Source organism: Mchenga conophoros, linkage group LG7 (genome assembly GCF_057382185.1).
Source record: "Mchenga conophoros isolate Kocher_MC1m ecotype Shallow Benthic linkage group LG7, M_conophoros_male_GT1.1, whole genome shotgun sequence".
In the NCBI taxonomy this organism is placed as follows: Eukaryota; Metazoa; Chordata; class Actinopteri; order Cichliformes; family Cichlidae; genus Mchenga; species Mchenga conophoros.
The window spans coordinates 34,638,778-34,660,587 of NC_140532.1; the positions used below are offsets into that span (position 1 = coordinate 34,638,778).

Sequence of the window (21,810 nt, forward strand, 5' to 3'; positions counted from 1 at the left end):
GCATGTATTTGTGTATGTATATGTATAAATGTACAGTCAAGTCCATAAATATTGGGACATCGACACAATTCTAAGATTTTTGGCTCTATACACCATTACAATGGATTTCAAATGAAACAAACAAGATGTGCTTTAACTGCATACTGTCAGCTTTTATTTGAGGGTATTTACAGCGGGCGATCGTGGCTCAAGAGTTGGGAGTTCGCCTTGTAATCGGAAGGTTTGCCGGTTCGAGCCCCGGCTTGGACAGTCTTGGTCGTTGTGTCCTTGGGCAAGACACTTCACCCGTTGCCTACTGGTGGTGGTCAGAGGGCCTGGTGGCGCCAGTGTCCGGCAGCCTCGCCTCTGTCAGTGCGCCCCAGGGCAGCTGTGGCTACAACGTAGCTTGCCATCACCAGTGTGTGAATGGGTGGATGACTGGATATGTAAAGCGCTTTGGGGTCCTTAGGGACTAGTAAAGCGCTATATAAATACAGGCCATTTACCATTTACCATCCAAATCAGGTTAACGGTGTAGGAATTACAACAGTTTGCATATGTGTCTCCCATTTGTTAAGGGACAACTGGCTTCTCAGCTGTTCCATGGCCATGTGTGTGTTATTCCCTTATTATCCCAATTACAATGAGCAGATAAAAGGTCCAGAGCTCATTTCAAGTGAGCTATTTGCATTTGGAATCTTTTGCTGTCAACTGCCAAGATGAGATCCAAAGAGCTATCAGTGAAGTAAGCCATCATTAGGCTGAAAAAACAAAATGCATCAGAGAGATAGCAAAAAGATCAGGCGTAGCCAAAACAACTGTTTGGAACATTCTCAAAAAGAAGGGAATGCACCAGTGAGCTCAGCAACACCAAAAGACCCGGAAGACCATGGAAAACAACTGTGGTGGATGACCGAAGAATCCATTCCCTGGTGAGGAAAACACCCCTCACAACAGTTGGCCTGATCAAGAACACTCTTCAAGAGGAAAGTGTATGTGTGTCAAAGTCAACAATCAAGAGAAGACTCCAGCAGTATGAACACAGAGCGTTCACCACAAGATGTAAACTTTTGGTGAGCCCCAAAACAGGAAGGCCAGATTAGAGTTTGACAAACGACATCTAAAAAAGCCGTCACAGTTCTGGAACAACATCCTATGGACAGATGAGACAAAATCAACTTGTACCAGAGTGATGGGAAGAGAAGAGTATGGAGAAGGAAAGGAACTGCTGATGATCCTAAGCATACCACCTCATCAGTGAAGCATGGTGGTGGAAGTGTCATGGCGTGGGCATGTATGGCTGCCAGTGGAAGTGGTTCTCTTGTATTTATTGATGATGTGACTGCTGACAAAAGCAGCACGATGAATTCTGAAGTGTTCCAGGCAATATTTTCTGCTCATATTCAGCCAAATGCTTCAGAACTCATTGGACGGCGCTTCACAGTGCAGATGGACAGTGACCCAAAGCATACTGCAAAAGCAACCAAAGAGTTTTTGAAGGGAAAGAAGTGGACTGCTTTGCAATGGCCAAGTCAATCACCTGACCTGAATCCGATTGAGCATGCATTTCACTTGCTGAAGACAAAACTGAAGGGAAAATGCCCCAAGAACAAGCAGGAACTGAAGTAGAGGCCTGGCAGAGCATCACTAGGGATGAAACCCAGCGTCTGGTGATGTCTATGTGTTCCAGACTTCAGGCTATAATTGACTGCAAAGAATTTGCAACCAAGTATTAAAAAGTGAAAGTTTGATTTACGGTTCTTATTCTGTCCCATTACTTTTGGTCCCTTAACAAGTGGGAGACACATATGCAAAATGCCAAATTCCTACACAGTTCACCTGATGTGGATGTAAATACCCTCAAATAAAAGCTGACAGTCTGCAGTTAAAGCACATCTTGTTCATTTCATTTGAAATCCATTGTGGTGGTGTTTAGAGCCAAAAATGTTAGAATTGTGTTGATGTCCCAATATTTATGGACCTGACTGTATATTTAGTGTGTATGGATGTATGTGTATTTGTATTTCTTAACTTTATATTCTTGGTATACTCTTTGCATTCGTCTGCTATTGGTACCTGAGCTGTGGTAATGCAAATTTCCCCACCGTGGGATCAATAAAGTCTTATCTTATCTGATTTTTTTAAAGTTTTAAATTAGCTTTGCAACTTTTTGAATAAAATTTCTGACTTTGCTCTCATAAGTTTGAGGGCTTTTCTTGTATTTTATCTTATTGACAGTTTTTCCTTATACATTTTTCATTTTGTCCTTCTTTGCCCCTTATTTTGTCCTTCGTAGCCTCTAAGAGTCAAATAAGATAACCTTTATTAGTCCCACACATGGGAAAATACAGTGTTGTCAGAAAAAGAGAATTGCACTTAGTGTTATTGCACATGGGTGGATGTTTGGTCAGCTGCAAAGTCTTTGTTGTGGAGTCTGACAGCAGTAGCAAGGAAAGTCCATGTTACTACAGAAACCTTTCAAAAGCAGAATGTTTAATAAGCACGATTTTACGCTTTACGTACGTTTTATTCCAAGAAATCTGCAACTTTTTCCTTGTTTTCCCCAATTTTAGTAAATTTGCCATTTTTCCTAGTAAATGTGTGACTTTGTATTGTAATTCTGTCTTTGTTAATTCCATCCATCCATCCATCTTATTCCGCTTTATCCAGGGCCGGGTCGCGGGGGCAGCAGCCTAAGCAGAGAAACCCGGACCTCCCTCTCCCCAGCCACCTATATATATATTTTCACATATAACACCGTTGCTCATGCAGTTACATTGGCTTCCTGTTGAATTTAGAGTCCAGTTTAAGATTTTGGTTTTAACTTTCAAGGCTCTTCAACAACAAGCACCACCATATATCATTGAACTTTTACAGCCCTATGCCCCTAGTAGGTCTCTGAGGTCGAGTAGTCAGGGCCTACTTGTCATTCAGTATACGAGACTGAAAACTAGGGGTGATAGAGCTTTTGCTACTGTGGCCGCCAGACTGTGGAATTCCCTTCCTCAGGACTTACGATCCGCTGATTCATTGATTACTTTTAAAAAACAGCTAAAAACACATCTTTTTAAAACTGCCTTTTGCTAACTTTGTTTGTATTTTGTCTTTTTAATCTGTTATATCTTGTAAAGCACTTTGTGATCTCTATCTAGAAATGTGCTATATAAATAAAATTTTACTTACTTACTTACCTCCTCTAGCTTATCCGGGGGGACTCGGCCAGCCGAGAGATATCTCTCCAGCTTGTCCTGGATCTGCCCCCAGGGCCTTCTCCCTAATTTGTTCATTTATTTTCTAAATTTTTGTTCTAAATTTTGGTAACCTTTTCCATTTTTTCTTTGTAAATATTTAATTTAAAAATTTAGTTCTAAATTTGCAAAAAAATGTTTTTGTTCTCCTCAGAAATTTGAGAGCTTTTTCTTGTACATTTCCAAATTTTGTTCTAGGAAATTTGACATTTTTCCCCATAAATTGATCGACTTGCCCTTGTTTGCTCCTCATTTTGTCCTTCGGAGCCGTTGATACCCCGTCTTAGTACAGAAGCTCTTCAAAAGCAGCCTTCAGGTGTGGCTTTTTTAACTTAGTGCGCGCATCAATAAGTGTGACGTAATTCCACGGTGGGCGGAGTTTACGTCCAGGCACCATGGCTTCGGTTGGGACCGAGGTGAGTGTGTGAGCTTTTTCTGCGCCAAGCTTGTTTTCCTTTTGCCCTGTTTTCCGCTCCACGGAAAATATGTTTTGTCCCGACCGGTGGACCAGCCCCCTGTGAGCGGCCGAGCCGCCGGTGTCGAACTGTCGGTTCGCGTCAAATTGGCCGCTGCCAGCCTTGGAGTCTTTTGCTTTTGTGCTGGACCGGAGGGCAACTGAATGTGCAGGAAGATGCTGCGCCCCGGAAAATGAATACTCTGTGCAGGCACGTTGTTCGCTTTGTGCCGGGGTCTGATTATACATGGTCCCGGGTTGTGTCACTGTCCTGCCTGTGTCCAGCTTTAGCGGTTCAAAATAAACCACATACACACCTTAAACTTGCATTTTTAGCCAATATTCTCAAAGTTCTTGCTGCACTGTTTGTCTCCGGCTCACTGGTGGCTAATTTGTACACTGTTTTGTAGCTAGCTGTTAGCAGCGATGCTAGCTAACAACAGAATGCTCACTTTTAAATTACTAAAAAAAACCCGGATTCCAGCGATTGTCCTCTTTACACCGATCGGTCTCGATTTATTCCCCAACAGTGCGGTTAAACGCTCGACTGATAATGCTATCTCCACGGTGGTGTGCTGTAACTGATGCAGTCAAATGAAGCCAGCACTGGCAGAGCTGCAACAGCCTCCCATTGCATACATATGGCGCCAGATCCGGATTCACCTTTTCACTCATTATTTCTCTTTTTTAACCTTTCAATTATGATTTGAATTATTCGTCGATTGAAGGCTGATCTGTGTTGGATATTGTCACGGCTCTCAGTGTTGCTGGCTGTTTTGTAGGTGCATTGATTTGATTTGCTTTTACAGGAAGGTTTTAATGGTGAAGGTGGATCATTTCAGCTGATCGGCATGTGCAAAGCTGCCACAGCTTCAGTCTCTGGTGCTTCATTTCTTTTTAGTAGATATGGCAAATATGGTATGCTTGCTTTGTTCGGCAGAGGTCGCTCCAACAGTGCTGAGAGTATCTCGGGGTGTAGCAGAGAAAGGTGTAGGGCATTGAGCTGTTGAGCTACTTCCGTTTACGCTCATATCTGGTGTGTGAGTGTGTTTGTTATTTGATGCATTTGCCCTCAATGGGCCACTTCACCTGTTTTAAAAAGGAGGAAAATGAGGAAATATGCGTGCCAATCTCATGGTTTTAAGCTGATAATTTCAGGCACCATGTTGGAGTACAGTCGGTGGAATTGGAAGGCTTTATTTTTCATGTGATAGAAATGATATGAATGAAATGTTGGACCTTTCATTTTAAAAATTAAAAGACACATTGGTTATCAGATTGGTTATTAACAGGCAACCTGAGTGAATGTTTGAATAAATGAATGCTAAAAGGTAAATCCCTGAAAAAATATATTTCTTCTACTTCACCCCCTCAGAACCAAAGTAAATCAATTTTACACCCACTTCAATAGTCACAATCTAAACCCAGAATTGTGTTTTTATCACCAACTTTAAGCATTATCCCTGTTTGAGTTTCAAACCTGCTCCAGTTTATTGTGGGACTATAATTTACATGTTTGTGAGACCAACAGGGTCTGTGTGGTTCCCTGTGATATAAATTTTATCATCAGATGGTGAGTGTAGTGTGAGGGTTCGTGCAAATGGCTAGGGCTGGGCCATATTATACCGTTCACGGTAATACCGGTATAATGTTAGGCAACGATAGGAAAATGAAATATCGCGATAGAATGGGAGTGCCTTTGTTTTCATACGCACATGGCCGATTGTTGAGTGAAACAGATGAACCAGAATTGGTTTGTAAAAATGGTGCAACTTCAGTGATGTGGAACTGGTTTGGTGTTTGTCCGTCAGATACACAACAAAGCACATTTTTTTGCAGAACATGCAAGCGGCCGTTGTTATTGTCGTATTTGTCGGACTAAGATGCTCTTAAATCTGGGAGTAATCTGGGTCCTAAACTCCGTATGCTTCAGGTCAAACAGCACTGCAGCATCACTTAGAGTTAAAAACTGTCTAAATTCTTTCATCTTTAATAAAACGATCAGCATTGCTGCTTTACCAGGTGTAACTATAAAGTTTAACTTCCAGGCATCCATGAAAACAAAAGTTATTACATTTAACGGAGTTAGAAGTTAGCAGGAAGCTAGCGGAAGTTAGCTCGCTAGTTTCGCTAGTTACCTAAGCATGATATAGCATGTTCTGACGGAGAGATTTCTGAAAAAAATCAAACGTACAGCTCTGCTATCACTTCCAACATAAATGAAGACAGGAAACTAAACAGCAGTGACGTTTGTAGGGTTACTGAAGTTGGGCTAGCTGGTATATAATGATGTGCTACGTGATCGCTAGCGACACAGCTATGTTAGCATAACATAAACAGTGAAGCTGGAGGACGAACACTAACACTTTTCCACTTATAAAAGTTAACGTGAAGGTTCTTCATGGTTAGAGACAAATGCAATCGCATGGCAGGATACTGTAAACGGACCAAACTTCAGTCAGGAGAACAACTGAGATAATCCATCCACAATACGAGGTTAGTCATTAATATACTGCAACAACATGGGAATAGAGCAGCTGCCAGAGAATTCAACATTAATGAAACAATGGTACAGAAGTGGAGGAAGCAAGAAGAATGAGTTTAATAAAGTTTGATTTATCTGACTGCTTTGTTTCGCTTAATGTGCCTTATAATCCCGTGCACCTTATGGTGCGAAAAATGCATACTGCACACTGCAGTTTAATGTTGCAAAGCACCTCTTTTTAACTTCAGTGGATATTATACATGGTTATGCTCAGGATATGTCAGCCCATTTCTACTGGAAATGCCTTTTGGTTAAACTTTCAGCAAGGAATTTGCATTTGCACTGTTACATTTTTATAAAGCTTTAATGTACATAAAAACCAGCTTCTTGTTTAAGTGAAAATAAATGGAAGGTTGTCTTTTTGCGCTAGTAATGTTGTGGAGTTGTATTTTGTCTCGCATCAATTATATCGTCGGTTATATCGTTATCGCAAATTTTCAAATATATATCGTGATAAATATTTTTGGCCATATCGCCCTGCTCTACAAATGGCTAGCTTTTTGTTTTTGTTTGTTTTTTGCAACCACATGCACTTGTCCACAAATTTACATGATGGACCATAAACTACACATACGGTCCAAGCAGTAGACTTTAGGTGGACTTAGAGCTGGGCGATATAAGATTTTTTCATATCACGATATGTTTTTTTTTTTCATTTCAGGCGATAACGATATATATCGCGATATAAGCCAGATAACTATATTTGTAAGATTTAAATGTGCCGTTGCTCACAAGTAAAATGTGAAATAATCAGCAGCTTGTTTTGATTTAAATATTTATTTCCCATAATAAGTTCAACAGGGTAGATGTACTTAAGGAACATGAGACTTTTTCAGATAAATAAAGGCAAATATTGCAAACTACACAAAAGGCATCCGCTAAAGCGTTTAAGTTTCAAAATAGAACAAACAAAACAGACTACTAAATTGTCAATTCCACTTAGAAACAAAATATTATTTTTCTAAAAAATAAATCTTAGTTTGTTTTACAGAAGAACAGACAAAATTGACTAACTTTTGTCAATATCAAATAAACTGAGAACTAAAAGGAAATTCTCAATCTCTCCTTGTTGTATAGCTTAGCTTTTCTAACAGTTTTAACAGTTACTTTAGTCTGACAAAAGCCGAATGACGAATTAGCGCTTCCAGTCAGAGATTGAGCATGCACCGGTTTATTGTATTTCCAGACTTGCTTTCAGCACAATTTACAGTGCGCACTGCTCTGTTTTTGTCAGACTTGAAATAGCCGAAATACCTTCACACTACGGAACTTCTATGGCTCTTCCGTTCGACAATCTCTCCGGCATTGGAACCATCATCTGTTTTCTCTTCGGTAACCTTCGGTCATGCTCTCGGTTGATTTTTCTCTAGTCAGCACACTCATTTCCTCCATTACCCGGGTGGCACTGCGGCTGGCTGCTTGCCAAACAAATACACATGTGCGGCTTGGCACTTGTGCTGTACGTAACAAGTCACGTCACGTGACGCTGCGGCTGTGATTGGTTTGGCTCTGCGCTACTTAATTTGGATTGGCTGCTCCTTTCTTTCTTTCTTTCTTTCTTTTTTTTTTTTTTTTTAAAAGAGGACAAGAGCGGTGAGGTCTATCGCGATAGTTTAACTTTTCTATCGAGAAAAAGTTATTTCGCAATACATATCGTTATCGTTCTATCGCCCAGCTCTAGGTGGACTTTAAAGCCATACAATAAGGAGGACTACTTGGCTGTTGGGTTTCTGTGTCTACATCATGGTATAAGTGTGGCATTAGTATCCATAGCATAGAGTAAATAGTCACCGAAACGTCACGTCTCGTGGTTCAAGCCACGCTTTGTTTCATTTGGGCTTGTTGTGCACTGCTAAGTTTATGTAAACTAGCGTAGTTGGATTGAAGACATGAGTGTTAGATAATTCAAATTCAAATTCAAATTTTATTTGTCACACACACACAACCATACACAGTATGACATGGGGGTGAAATGCTTGTAGCTGTACAATGCCTGACCATTAAATGACAGAAGAAAAGTTTTACAATATTTACAATTTACAGTTTACTACAAAAATTTACAAATTAACTTAGGAATTTACAGTAAAGAATGTGCAAATAGCAGAAGAGATTATAAAGATAAGGATTATAAATTATAGGAATTATAGGATTATAGGAAATGTGTGGTAGTGCGTGTGGTGACGTGTGTGAGAGTCCAGTCTTATAGTGACGTGTTTGGGAGAGTCCAGTCCTACACCTGGTTCAGGCCCCGAATAGCCTGGGGGAAGAAGCTCCTCCTCATTCTCTCTGTTTTGGCCTTAAGGGAGCGGAAGCGCGTCGCAGACCTCAACAGTGAGAAGAGTCCATTGTTGGGATGGGAGAGGTCCATCATAATCTTCCTAGCTTTGGACTTGCACCGCTTGGTGTAGATGGACAGCAGGTCAGGGAGCTCTGATTGAATGATGCGTTCTGCCGAGCGCACCACCCTTTGCAGATCTCGTCTGTCCTGCTTGGTGCTGTTCCCAAACCAGGTGCAGATGTTTGCCGTCAGGACGCTCTCGATGGTGCAGGAGTAGAAGTTCTTGAGCACCTTCAGTGGCAGATGGAAGTCTCTAAGTCTTCTGAGGAAGAAGAGACGCTGACGGGCTTTCTTAACCAGGGTGTTGATGTGACAGGACCATGACAGGTCCTGAGTGATGTGGACACCCAGGTATCGGAAACTGTCCACTCTCTCCACTGGCGTGCCACTGATGATGAGGGGTTTGTAATTCCTCGCCTGCTTTGTAGTGAAGTTCACGATCAGCTCCTTAGTCTTGCTGATGTTTAGGAGGAGGTTATTCTCCTGACACCAGGTCTCCAGGTTCCTAATCTCCTCCAGGTAGGCCGTCTCGATGTTGTCAGAGATCAGGCCCACAACAGCAGTGTCGTCAGCAAACTTGACAATGGAGGTGGTGTCGGATGTGGCTACACAGTCATAAGTGTACAGTGAGTACAGCAGGGGGCTTAAAACACAGCCCTGAGGCACTCCAGTGCTGAGTGAGATGGAGGGGGAGACTTGTTTTCCCACCCTCACTGATTGGGGTCTGTCTGTGAGGAAGTTGAGGATCCACTGACACAGTGATGAGCTGAGTCCTAGATCCGTCAACTTGGTGAAAAGCTTAGAGGGAATTATTGTGTTGAATGCTGAACTGTAGTCCACGAACAGCATCCTAACATAATTCCCTCTGCCAGTGTCCAGGTGACTCAGGGATGTGTGGAGCAGGTGAGATATGGCATCGTCTGTGGAACGATTAGTCCGGTAAGCAAACTGAAGTGAGTCGATGGTGGCAGGAAGTGAAGAAGTGATGTGATCTCTCATCAGTCTTTCAAAACACTTCATCACAATTGAAGTCAGTGCTACTGGACAGTTGTAGCATCCCCGGTTGAAAAGATGGTCTCTCAAACTGATGGTTCACAATCCTTTTATTAAACAGCCGTGTATGTGAACACACCGTAAGAGCTACAACATACAGAATAAAAGACTATTAGTAAATCAAACAGTGTGTTACCTTTAACCTTTTGACTTATTCATTAATCACAAATTAATTCTCCTTACCTTACATAACAAATAACACTAAAACTTGTAAATTATTGCATATAACAGGGAAATCGTTGCATCGCTGCCTAAACATGACGAGGTACGTTAGCGCCCTCTAGTGGGTGAAAACTTAGCCTTTATGCTTAGTAGCGGTCAGCAGCTATATGCTCCGTAAAACAACAAAATACATATCTACAGGACAAACTTTGTTACAAACCTTGTTCCCTCATCAACCAGGTGCTAAGAAACTGCTTTCGACTCAGTGTTGCACCTTAATAGCCGTTCTTTTTCCCATTCCCGTCCATTAACCATAGAGCACACCTTCTCTCTGTGCATTAAAACTCGCGCTTCTGCCATATGGTTTACGCCACTTGATTTACGGCACCTTGTCGCTCTGTGACTTTCAAAATAAAAGCATTCACTCCAACAATATAATAGCCACTCATAAGTTTACAAAACACTTTACCAAATATTAATGAGGTCATTTACAACGGTAGTCATTGTGGCAAGCGGGCTGTTGTTTCTTTGGAACAGGGACAATAATGGACTGTTTGAAGCACGTGGGAACCACAGCTTGGGCCAGGGAGAGGTTGAAGATCTCCGTGAACACCGGTGCTAGTTGATCAGCGCAGGCTCTAAGGACCCGGCCAGGGATTGCATCTGGTCCTGCTGCCTTCCTGGTGTTCACCCTCCTGAAGGTGTTCCTCACAGCATGCTCTGTGATGACGAATGCATTTTCTTCACTGGTGCACTCCGAGCGCGCGCAGCCGTTTGTTGTTTTAATTGCTGCGGCGTCGAAGCGAGCATAAAACGTGTTCAGCTCATCAGCCAGTGAAACATCTGCATTCATCATTGAAGAAGCTGGTCATTTATAGTCCGTTATAGTCCGCAGTCCTTTCCACAGGCTCCTAGAGTCGCACTGTCGTAGCTGTTGACTCTAGTTTTTCCCCGTAGCTCCGCTTTGCCTTTCGGACTGCGCTGCGCACGTTGTAGGACGCAGCCTTGTATAGGTCCATATTACCGGAGACAAGCCCTTCATTATAGGCAGCGGTGCGTGATCTCAGAGCGTCGCGGATGTTTTTATCCACCCACGGCTTCTGGTTGGGAAACGTTCGGATGATAGTTCTTTCTGCTGTGTCGTCCGCTAGTTTCCCGATAAATCCCACAACCGCTTCCGTAAACATGTTGATGTCATCAGAGCTGTGCCGAAACATGTCCCAGTCTGCGTCATCCAGTGCGTCCTGCAGCGCGGCCACCAATTGGTCCGTCCAGCGAGCGACCTCCCTCCTGATTGGTGGTTGCTGCTTTAGCCTTTGTTTGTAGGCAGGCATGAGGAAGATGGCGGAATGGTCCGATTTTCCAAATGCCGGCAGGGGCTGAGCCTTGTAACAGTTCTTGAACAGGGTGTAGCAGTGGTCTAATGTCCTCGTGCCCCGGGTGGGGCAGTTGATGTGCTGGTGAAGGTTGTGAAATGTCCGTTTGAGATTCACTCTGTTAAAATCTCTCATAACAATGAGTGCGGCATCTTGGTGAAGTGTTTGTTGATGTGTGAGAGCCTCATGTAGCTCACATAAGGCAGTGTCCGAGTCCGCGTGAGGCGGAATGTAAACAGTGCAGGCAATGACCGCAGTGAATTCCCGAGGGAGATAGAAAGGGCGACACTTAACGATCAAAAGCTCCAGATTGGGCGAGCAAGAGCGTGTGAGTGGGGAGATGTTTGTGCTGTCGCACCATCTGTTGTTCACCATCAAACATACTCCACCACCTCTTTTCTTCCCCGACTCCATTGTCCTGTCCATGCGGTAAACCGAAAAGAACCCCGTCGGCTGCACGGCGTGGTCTGGTATCGCTGGGTTCAGCCAAGTCTTGGTGAAGCAGAGGAGGTTGCAGTCCCGAATGTCTCTCTGGAACTTGATTCTGGCTCTCAGGTCATCAAGCTTGTTCTCGATGGATTGAACATTGGCTAGCAGGATACTGGGCATGGGTGCGCGGTGTGCGCGAGCCCGTAGCCTGTTCCTGATGCCGGCTCTTTTACCTCGAGGCCGTCGCTTAGGGTCGCGTCCTTTGTTCTCTCTCAGGATCTCCTTTGGCCAGGTTGGGTCCGGAGTTAAACATGGTGAAATGTTCTTGTATTGCAGACCAATAGAAACCAAAGTGTCTCTACTGTAGCGGATTTGTGTGTTTTGCATGATGCCCATGCAAGATTATCGCAGATATAGCAAAAAGTGACGAAAAACTGCAAAAAGTGGAGAAGTTAGGGCAGAGCATCCAGCATGGCAGCCGACCTCACCGGCGCCAGATAATTATATTGATACAGCGATATTAAAAACGGTGATAGTGTTGTGGTGACACCTCTGTGTGTGGCACAGCCAATTTGGGGGCCATAATGTGCTCTAAATATTATCTGAAAATTCAAAGGAGAAAACTTGAAACATTGATGGTCTGGTATTGCCTTGCCCAACAGATCACTGGTCAAAACATGTTATAACATCTAAAAGATTATTTATTTATTTATTTATGTATTTATTTATTTATTTACCTACATTTTGAAACTGGTAGGGTTGGGTACTAAGCTTTTTTTTTTTTTAGGTTTTAGGGGTACTGACTGAATTGTATTTATCTCATCAATCTTTTGGGAATGTGCATAGTTAAGAGCAGGAATGTCAGGTTTTAACCCATTTAATTTGTTGAAAACAAACAAAAGCTGAAAAACACTGTGAAAGAAAGAAGCCAAAACAGGAAAAATTTGGTTCCGCTTGTGTGTTCCTGTAAGGAGTCGAGATGATGCATTTTGGACAAGTTGCAGATGAGAAAGCAGAGCCTGGCTGCCCAGATAAAGACTATTGCAATAGTCAAGCATGCATGAAATGAAGGTAGGGGTGGGCGGTATAAACGGTATACGGTAGAAATGATATAAATTTGGCCAACTGTAGAGATTTTGACTGTACCGCTCTACCGCGATAGCGCATGTTAATGGTGTCATCATCAAGCTGCGCCTGTTTTGGTCGAAAGCATTGCAGCGGCTGCAAACAACATCATCTGCAAATTATGCCTGGCGGCAGTAATGGCAAAGAGATGAAGCACTTTTGGAATATGGGGAAAGCCAAAAACTGCGCTTCCTCCACTTCCGTAACATCGATTCATTAATGTTGAATTCTCTCGCAGCTGCTCTATTCCCATGTTGCAGTATATTAATGACTAACCTCGTATTGTGGATGGATTATCTCAGTTGTTCTCCTGACTGAAGTTTGGTCCATTTATAGCATCCTGCCATGCAGTTGCATTTGTCCCTAACCACCAGAATCCCTCACGTTAACTTTTATCGAGTGAAAATCTCTCAGTCAGAACATGGCATATCATGTTTAGGTGGAAACTAGCGAGCTAACTTCCTGCTAATTTCTAACTGTTGAATTTAATAAATTCTGTTTTCATGCCTGGATGTTAAACTTTGCTGCTTTACCAGGTGTAACAAAAATGCTGATCATTTTATTAAAGATGAAAGAATTTAGACAGTTTTTAACTCTCAGTGATGCCTCAGTGTTCGTTTGACTTTGGGACCTGAAGCAGATGAAGTTTTTGACCCAGATTACTCCGCGAAGCTCCTGACTACGGCAGCTGTAACGCTCCTCCAATCCATCAAGTGGTGCGGCTTCATAGCTTACCAAAGTCGTTCTAAAACATTTTTGACAGATTTCTGTGCGCCGTGTACCACATAAAATCGGTTCGAGGTCAGTAAGCACAACCAGAATTCATACATAAAGCACACTGTCGATTTTTGAGAAAATTAAAGGATTTTAAGTGTGCCTTATAGTGTGTAAAATACTTTATACAGAAGAAAAGAATATATCGCGATATATATCGTTACTGCACATGCTTCAAATTATACTGTGATATGGCCTAAAAGCCATATCCCAGTATATGGCTTTTAGGCATGAATTACTTCCTTACAGTCAATTAAAGATACAATGGGGTTAGACCTTAGAAAACCCGTCAACTGGAAGAATCTAGCTCCAACAACAGCATTTATTTGTTTACCAAATGTGAAGCTGTTGTCAGGTTTTTTTTGTTTTGTTTTTTTTTTTTTGCAAGGGACATTTAGAAATTATCCAAAGGGCCAAGACGACATTTAAAGGACGCATAAGGCTCAGGAGGGCTAGTTCCACTTCTGTTTTTTGTTGATTCAGGTTCAAGAAATACAACTTTGTCTGAAATTGGGGCTGTGGTATTCTTTTTGAGAGCAAGATAGATTTGTGAGTCATCTGCATAACAGATGACTCGCATTGGGATACACTTTCTTTGAAATTTGAAATTGAAAGTGAAGAGTACTGGACCTAGGATGCATCCTTGTAAAGCCCCCATGTGAGGGGAGCAGGTGATGATGAAAAACTAATCAACCTGGTGGTGAAACCTTTGCAGAGTTTCTTTAGTACAACTCTCCAGTAGAAAATCAATAAATGATCTGATTCTGTGCCATTATGTGTTTTGAAACCAGAATGAAATGTTTAAGTGATGACATTTTTTTTCCCTAGGAGATCCTGAAACTGGTAGAAAGCAAATTTCTCCAGCACCAAAGAGACAAAAGACAGATTAGAGATCAGTCTAAAATGCCAAAAAGGTATAGCTGGGTACCTGTACTTAATTCCAGATTCCAGTTAAAATATGAATTGTACCCAACCCTATCTTCTTTTTTTTTTTTTTTTTTTAAATAAAAATAAAAAATTTGGATACTAAAGATTTTATTAAACCTAGTAGTGTTTATTTATTTATTTTTTTTAAATAAGCTATTGTAAATGTGTAAGACAGAGTTGCAAGTTATGTAGCACCTATAGAAATGTCCAGCACCACTGCTATTGCCAACATTTATAGTAGTGCTAGTTCAACCCCATTTAACCTCATAACCATATTGCTCTGTAGGGATGGGTATCGTTTAGGTTTTATACGATACCGGTGCCAAACCGCTACTTTTGAAACGGTGACCGTGCTTAAACGGTGCTCGAACCGGTGCTTAAAGAATGGAAAACACAAACTTTGTCCAAAAACCTCATATGTTTTTATTTTTAGCAGTCTCCTTTTTTCTGCACTTTTTCTTTGGTCATTTTAGCCTTTTTGGCCAGGGTGAAGGGAGTATCTGCCATCAAACAAGAAGACAGCCGCATGTAACTACGACGGTGTTTGCCAGTTCACCTTACATGCCTTAATTTAATAACGTGGTTAGTAGGGCTGCCACGATTAGTCGACTAGTCACGATTACGTCGACTATCAAAATCGTCGACGACTGATTCAATAGTCGACGCGTCGTTTGAAGCTTTGTAAGATCACAAAAGACGCAGGAATAAGTAGTAGGATTTAAGTTTGTAATAACGGAGTGAAACAGAAGATGGCAGCACTGCATGTACAAGGATGCCAGCTGCCGTTAAACCCCGAAGAAGAAGTAGCTCCGTCCCAGAATTCATAGCGCAGCCCAGCTCAGTTTCCAACAATGGCGGCAGCTAGTTAGTTTTAATATTACTCTTATTATTCTTTCTGGGTCACAAAATAAACGTTTAACATATTTTCAGGCGAGAATGTAACTGTATAAACCTACTATCCTTGGAAAGGTGAAAAGCACCGAAATGTGCGCTGCTTTTCGTTCTGGTTACTACCAATTATGTCAGAACCATCAGTACCCATCCCTATTGCTCTGTGGTCATTATTATGCCAAAACATTAGTTGATGGTGGAGTTCTTCTTCGTCTTCTTCTTCAGCCTTTTTCATTTAGTCACTTTAAAAAAATGGTATCACAAGAAGAATTGACCAGAACTGTTTAGGAGGAAATGTTACTCAATGGGCCAATCTCAGTAACTGAAGGTTGCATTTATGTGATGTGTAGTTACATTTTTAGTGAGGTGCATGATGGGGTACAGTGTAGGGGTTTCAAGCCTTTGCGGTTATGACACACCCCCAGCATAGATATAATGCAGAAGGATCGCCTGCTGATTCTTTGAAGTTGATTTCACTGTAAAAGTGAAAGCAAAGTGGGAAAATGTTTTATTTCCTGTGTGGCAACCCTTCTTTGTAGGAACCACTTCACCAACTAGGTGCTTATATATCCCAAAAGAAAACACCAACATGAAAGAACCATTTGAAAACTAAGGGTAGCATGGTGAACCAGTATTTATGACTGTTGCTTCAAAGCAAGAAGGTATTGTGTTTGAACCTCATGGTTGGCTTTATCTTGGTGCTGCCACTTTAAAGCGTGTGCATCCTGGGTTAATTCGAACATCAGCATTGGGTGTGTGTGCTATCTTGTCTGCCTCCTTTGCAGAGCTTCAAATCACACTGGGTGTGTAAAGATCAGGTAAGGCAACTAATTCAATTTTGTTGTAAATTAATGCTAGAGGCTAAGGCTGTTAAGGCTAGACATTGTCTCTAAACAATGCATGACAGACTCCACCACATTTTCCCACTTTTCAGCACTTTTTCTTTTATTTCCGGTTGTCACAAGTTATGCACGGTGGCAGCTTTTCAGTTGCCAGCTAAACACACCACTAACAACAACAGAATCCAGTTCATTCTGCTTTTAAGCCAGTGAGGCGTGATTGCTGATGCCGCTCAGGTGTGTCTGCCTCCCCCGCAGCCACACCACAGACCACGCCTTGCCACATACCCCCATCGCTTGAATGAGGCCGGGGAGTCATCCGGCCGAACCTATTCGGCAGCAGGTATGTGTTGGCTCGGCTGCATGGCAAGCGGCGTTGGCGCAGCAGTTACGGATGTGAGCCGAGGTTCGCAGGCGGCTGGCATGCAGGACCCCACCGCACGCTGGTCTCTGGTAGAAACGAGGCAGGTCCAGCTGGTGCGCAGGTCCCTCCTGCACTCTGACCTCCTGCAGTTGAGCAGCGGATGCTCTGGATGAGCAGGACTCTCCTGCACACTGTCAACCAGCTCAGGCTGAGCAAGTCCCTCTGCCGGACACCCGGACCGAATGGCGTTGGCCATACGTGGGACGCCGATGGGGTAGGTGGCAGTGTCAGCCAGGACCCAATCCGAGCTGCATCAGGCACTCTGTGCGGTCCTGCGGCTGTTTCCACTGGCGGCGTAACATTGAAATTATAAAATTGACCAAAATAATCACAACACTTATTTTTCTCGGTAGAGCAGGGCGATATGACCAAAAATATTTATCACGATATACATTTGAAAATTTGTGATAACGATATAACTGACGATATAATTGACACTAGACAAAATACTTTACAACTCCACAACTTTGATGGGGTTTTTTGCACTAATAATGTATTTTCACTTAAACAAGCAGCTATATATTTTTTTTTTTATGTGCATTAAAGTTGTATAAAAATTTAACAGTGCAAATTCCTTGCTGACCGTTTAACCAAAGGGCATTTCCAGTGTAAATTGGCCAACATATCCTTAGCATAACCATATATAATATCCACAAAACTTAAAAAGAGGTTATACACACTAGGGCTGCTCAATTAATTGAATTTTAATCACGATTACGATCTGGGCTTTCAACTATCTTTAAAAATGACTGAGCCGATTATTAGCCCCTCCCTCGTGCTTTACTCTCGCGCTGCTCGGTGTGGCAAATCGAGCGCACCTCTCTGCGTTTCAAACACGCGTCACAACAATTAAATGGACCCGAGGGAAGCTCGGAAAGCTAAGCAAAAGTTATTTGGAGAAGAGAGTGACTGCCGTTGGTTGAAAAGAGAGGTAAAAAAAAAAACTTCAGTGGTGTGGAAACATTATGGGTTCGTGGAGTCAGACGTGGATCAAGTAGACTTTGCTATGGTGTCGTAGCTGCACCACAGAGCAACACTGCAAAGTTCACTAAACATAGATGTTTACATTTTTCATTTATTTCTTATATTGCAAACATTTGCACTGTTATCAGTATTTGCACACTATTTTATACTATTTTTTAAAATCATTATTCAATACATTGTTATTGTTAACCCTTTAAAGCCGGTCAGAGCAGCACGCTCCGTTTTGTGTAACTATTTTTAAATCCCTGTAGAACCTGAACCATGTAAGCTAGCGCAATATTTTTTTTGCATTTGAAACCAGAGGAGTTGTACTTACATCTGATGCCATCAGCTTGTCCTCGGTCACGGTTTCCTTTCACATATAGCTTTGCAAAAATTGCATAAAAAGGCTTGCAGGAACAAAAACATAATATTCCAGAAACACGCTTTGCCAATCCGATCAGCTGTTCGTAACACTTCCCACATTGAAACAGACGTCAGCGCGGACTATCACATGTCCGCCATTTCCTGCCCGAAACCGGAAGTGACGTCATTTTCGCGGAAAATGTAGTTTTTTACTTGTAGGCCTTAAAAGCCTATTCTGGTGTTTTTATAAGTAATGTTTGACTTTTCTGAATAGTTTCTGGGATGCTTAGAACTCGAATTGCACTGCTGGAAATAGTTTATTTTGATGCACATGCTGTTTTCTTTGCAAATTTGCATCATAAGATTGTTTTTCGTTTTTCCTGCAGTATATAAAAATTGCTGTATCTCTAAAATAAAACTATGAAGACACTCAAAATAAATTTCCTGTTGTTGTAAAGTATTTTTTGCAACTTTTTTGTATTTAAAGTTTTGAGGGATAAACCTCTTAAATTTCCCCAAGTAGAAATATATATATATGTAAAAAAAAAAAAAGAAGAAGAAAAAAAAAAAGACAAAAACGATTTTCAATTTTTTTTTGTAGTTTATTGCACTTTTTTGCAATTAATGTAATTACTATGGACTTAATGCATACATATTATTAAAATATGGGCTATAACAGTTGTATTGATGTATAGCAACTTGAAATGCTCCCACAAATGGCACTACAACATGTAAAAAAAATATATATATAAGTTCTGGCGAACTTGGTTCTATGGTAGGTCTTAAAGGGTTAAATAAATATCGTCAAATAATCGAGATCTCAATTTCAGTGAAAATAATCGTGATTATCATTTTTGCCATAATCGAGCAGCCCTAATACACACACAATATGGTAATATTATGTCGAAGCACAGTACGTATCACTCCGCGAGGCGCCTGCCTAATATAGCCGTAATGCTCCGACAATCCATCAAGCGGTGCGGGTTTGTAGCTTAGCAAAGTCGTACTAAGACATTTGACAGATTTTCGAGCGCCGTGTACGACATAAAATCGTTTCGAGGTCAGTAAACAAAAACAGAATTCATACATAAGGCACACAGGATTATAAGGAGCACTGTCGACTTTCAGAAAAATCAAAGGATTGATTTTTAAGTGTGCCGTATTTTCCAAACAACACGGCAATAACGACAGCCCGCTAGCATGCTCTACCAAAAATAGTGCTTTGTTGTGTATCTGATGGACGAAAGCCAGACCAGTTCCACACCACTGAAGTTGCAGCATTTTTACAAACCAATTCTGATTCATCAGTTTCAAACAGCTGAGTCATGGTTTGCGATACATGTGGCAAAAAAGTGCTCCAAGAGTGAGGCGTTGTGGCTATACTTTCCCAACCTTGAGACCTCAGAATTAGGGAGACATTCAAAGGGGCTGTTGGGGGGGGGGGGGTTGATAAATACATTTTACAGTGTTTATTTATCGGATAAAATACGTTAAATGTCACTGTTATTATTAGCCGGTCCAGAAACAGCGGGGGTGTCCAAATTCAGAGGCTGCTTCCACCTGAGGACCCGCCCTTCACGGTCTAAAGAAAGCCAGGTAGTACGTCATGAGTTCCCTCGGTGGAGTGAAACTCAGCCATCTGCTCCTTGCTATCTAAAATATAACCGGGCGCTGGCGTAAACTCTCGACCGTCTCACACTTTCTTTAATTAGTTTTCTGGTTGATGTTTATTCGGCTGTGTGAAAACCCCGGAGGAACCCTCCCGAGGGATTAATAAAGTTAAATTTAATTTAATCTAATCTAATAACTTTAATCTTAGCCAAACCGATTTACTCACGAACAAATAAAACACTGAAAAAGCCAAACAATAACATTTTTAAGTTATCAAAGTGACTTGTATATCATGTTTAACCCGAGTAGCGAAAGACCGCGGGGGTTTGAAAACGATGTGTCGATCGGCTCAGATATTTGAAGTTTACACAGCTACATTCTCATCTGAAAACATGTTAAAAGTTGGGTTTTTTTGCGACCCAGAAAGAGAAATAAGAGTAATATTAAAACTAAGTAGCTGCCGCCATTGTTGGAAACTGGAATTGGCTGGGCCGCGCTATGAATTCTGCGATATGGTTTTTCAATTTTGTTGTCCAGGTGGAAATTCGGGAGAATGGTGGCTCCGGGATTCTCGGATTCTTATTAAGTGATAAGAACAAGTAATCTGATGTCCTGCAATCATTATGACGCTATAATTTGAGATACAAAGAATAAAATACGGTTTTTGGATAAAGTATCGGTATCGGATCAGTATCGTCGATACCCGCCTGAAAATTACTTGGTATCGGATCGGAAAGGAAATCAGTGGTATCGCACATGACTACTTGAAATTCCGTCTCCACCGTTGCTTGACACTGCGTGTATAGAGCAGGTAGTGCAACAATAGAAAAATAGTTGCGGGACGGCACTCGTTTGTCTAGGGCAGGGGTGCTCAATCCCAGTCCTCGAGAGCTACTGTCCTGCAGCTTTTAGATGCATCCCTACTCCAACACAGCTGAATCAAATGTTTGATCACCTCTTCAGCATGCCATCAAGTTTGGAGAAGGCCTGATAACAAGCCATTCATTTGATTCAGCTGTGTCGGAACAAGGATGCATCTAAAAGCTGCAGGACAGTAGCTCTCGAGGACTGGGATTGAGCACCCCTGGTCTAGGGTGTTGATCATTTTCCTAAATCCCTCGTTTTGCACAGTGTTGATGGGAGCCATATCTTTGGTCAGGTGATAAGTGATAGCCTCCGTAATTTCTTTGTGCCTGCGGGAGTTCGACGGGTATAGGGAAGCGCTGTATAAGGTTCCTGTTATTGATGTTTGGGTGGTTGACAGGGACGGATTTTCTCCTGTCACTTTCTCGTCATCCCTGACGTGCTCTCCGTTGTTTTTTCCCTGCTAATTTTAGCATCACACGGCACAGCTTCTGTATCACGTGATATAAGGCTCCGCCCTTGTCATTTGTTGAGCAGGAACAGTGAGCGCTTGTTTTCATGCAGATTACGTCCCGGATCAAAATGCGGTACAATCGTCGTCGTCGACATCTTTGAGATTGTCTTTATTATTTCTCACATGACTCTGTTTTACTTAACATTAGGGATGGGTATCGTTTAGGTTTTATCCGATACCGGTGCCAAACCGGTACTTTTGAAACGGTGACTGTGCTTAAACGGTGCTCAAACCGGTGCTTAAACAAATTGCACACGAACAACATTAAGCTACTCACCCAGAGAAGAACGGCTGCTGCTGCCATCATCATCCGTCATCATTTCTGCTACACTGGCAGGGCTACGGGCCAGGACTGTACTCCTCGGGTTCTTGGGGGGATGTTGCTAACTCCGGGTCCGATAACAGGCACCACATCTGCAGTAGATGTGCTCAGTGTGAGGTCTCGCAGCAAGCTATCAAATACGGTGCATTTTTCGGCTTTCAAAAAAACACTATGCGTTGCCAGGAGTTTCATCAGATTCGAGGTGTTTCAGTACAGCCAGACTTTTTACCTCTTCGCCTTGGGCATTTTTAATCTGTAGCTCTGCTCTAAAAGAACATACGTACCTGGGCCCGCCTACTATCCTTGGAAAGGTAAAATGATCGGCTAAAATCCAAAGCGTATGACATCTCAGGGGGGAAAAGCACCAAAATGTGCACTGCTTTTCGGTCTGGTCACTACCGTTTATGTCAGAACCGGTACCCATCCCTAGTTAACATTTGCTCAATGTAAATGATTTGGGCTTAGCAGTCTCTTTTTAGGGTTACTAGGGTTTAGTAACTATGGGGTCTTTTCAAAAACACATTTTTCTAATAATAGATAATAATAGATTTATCCTGGATAGCTTTTTAAGGGTTTCTAGGAGCCAACAATTAGATTACCCCTCTA

General features: G+C 42.0%; 1 protein-coding gene across 1 annotated transcript in view; it reads left to right on the forward strand.

Annotated features, from left to right (window-relative positions):
• Positions 1 to 3,512: 3,512 nt before the first annotated feature.
• The window catches only part of ehmt1b (euchromatic histone-lysine N-methyltransferase 1b), a 40,975-nt gene continuing 22,677 nt past the window's right edge, over positions 3,513 to 21,810 (forward strand). The window contains exon 1 of the mRNA XM_085279027.1: positions 3,513 to 3,643. Within this exon, the coding sequence (XP_085135153.1) occupies positions 3,623 to 3,643 (21 nt within the window). The 5' untranslated portion in view covers positions 3,513 to 3,622. The remainder of the gene's footprint in view (positions 3,644 to 21,810) is intronic.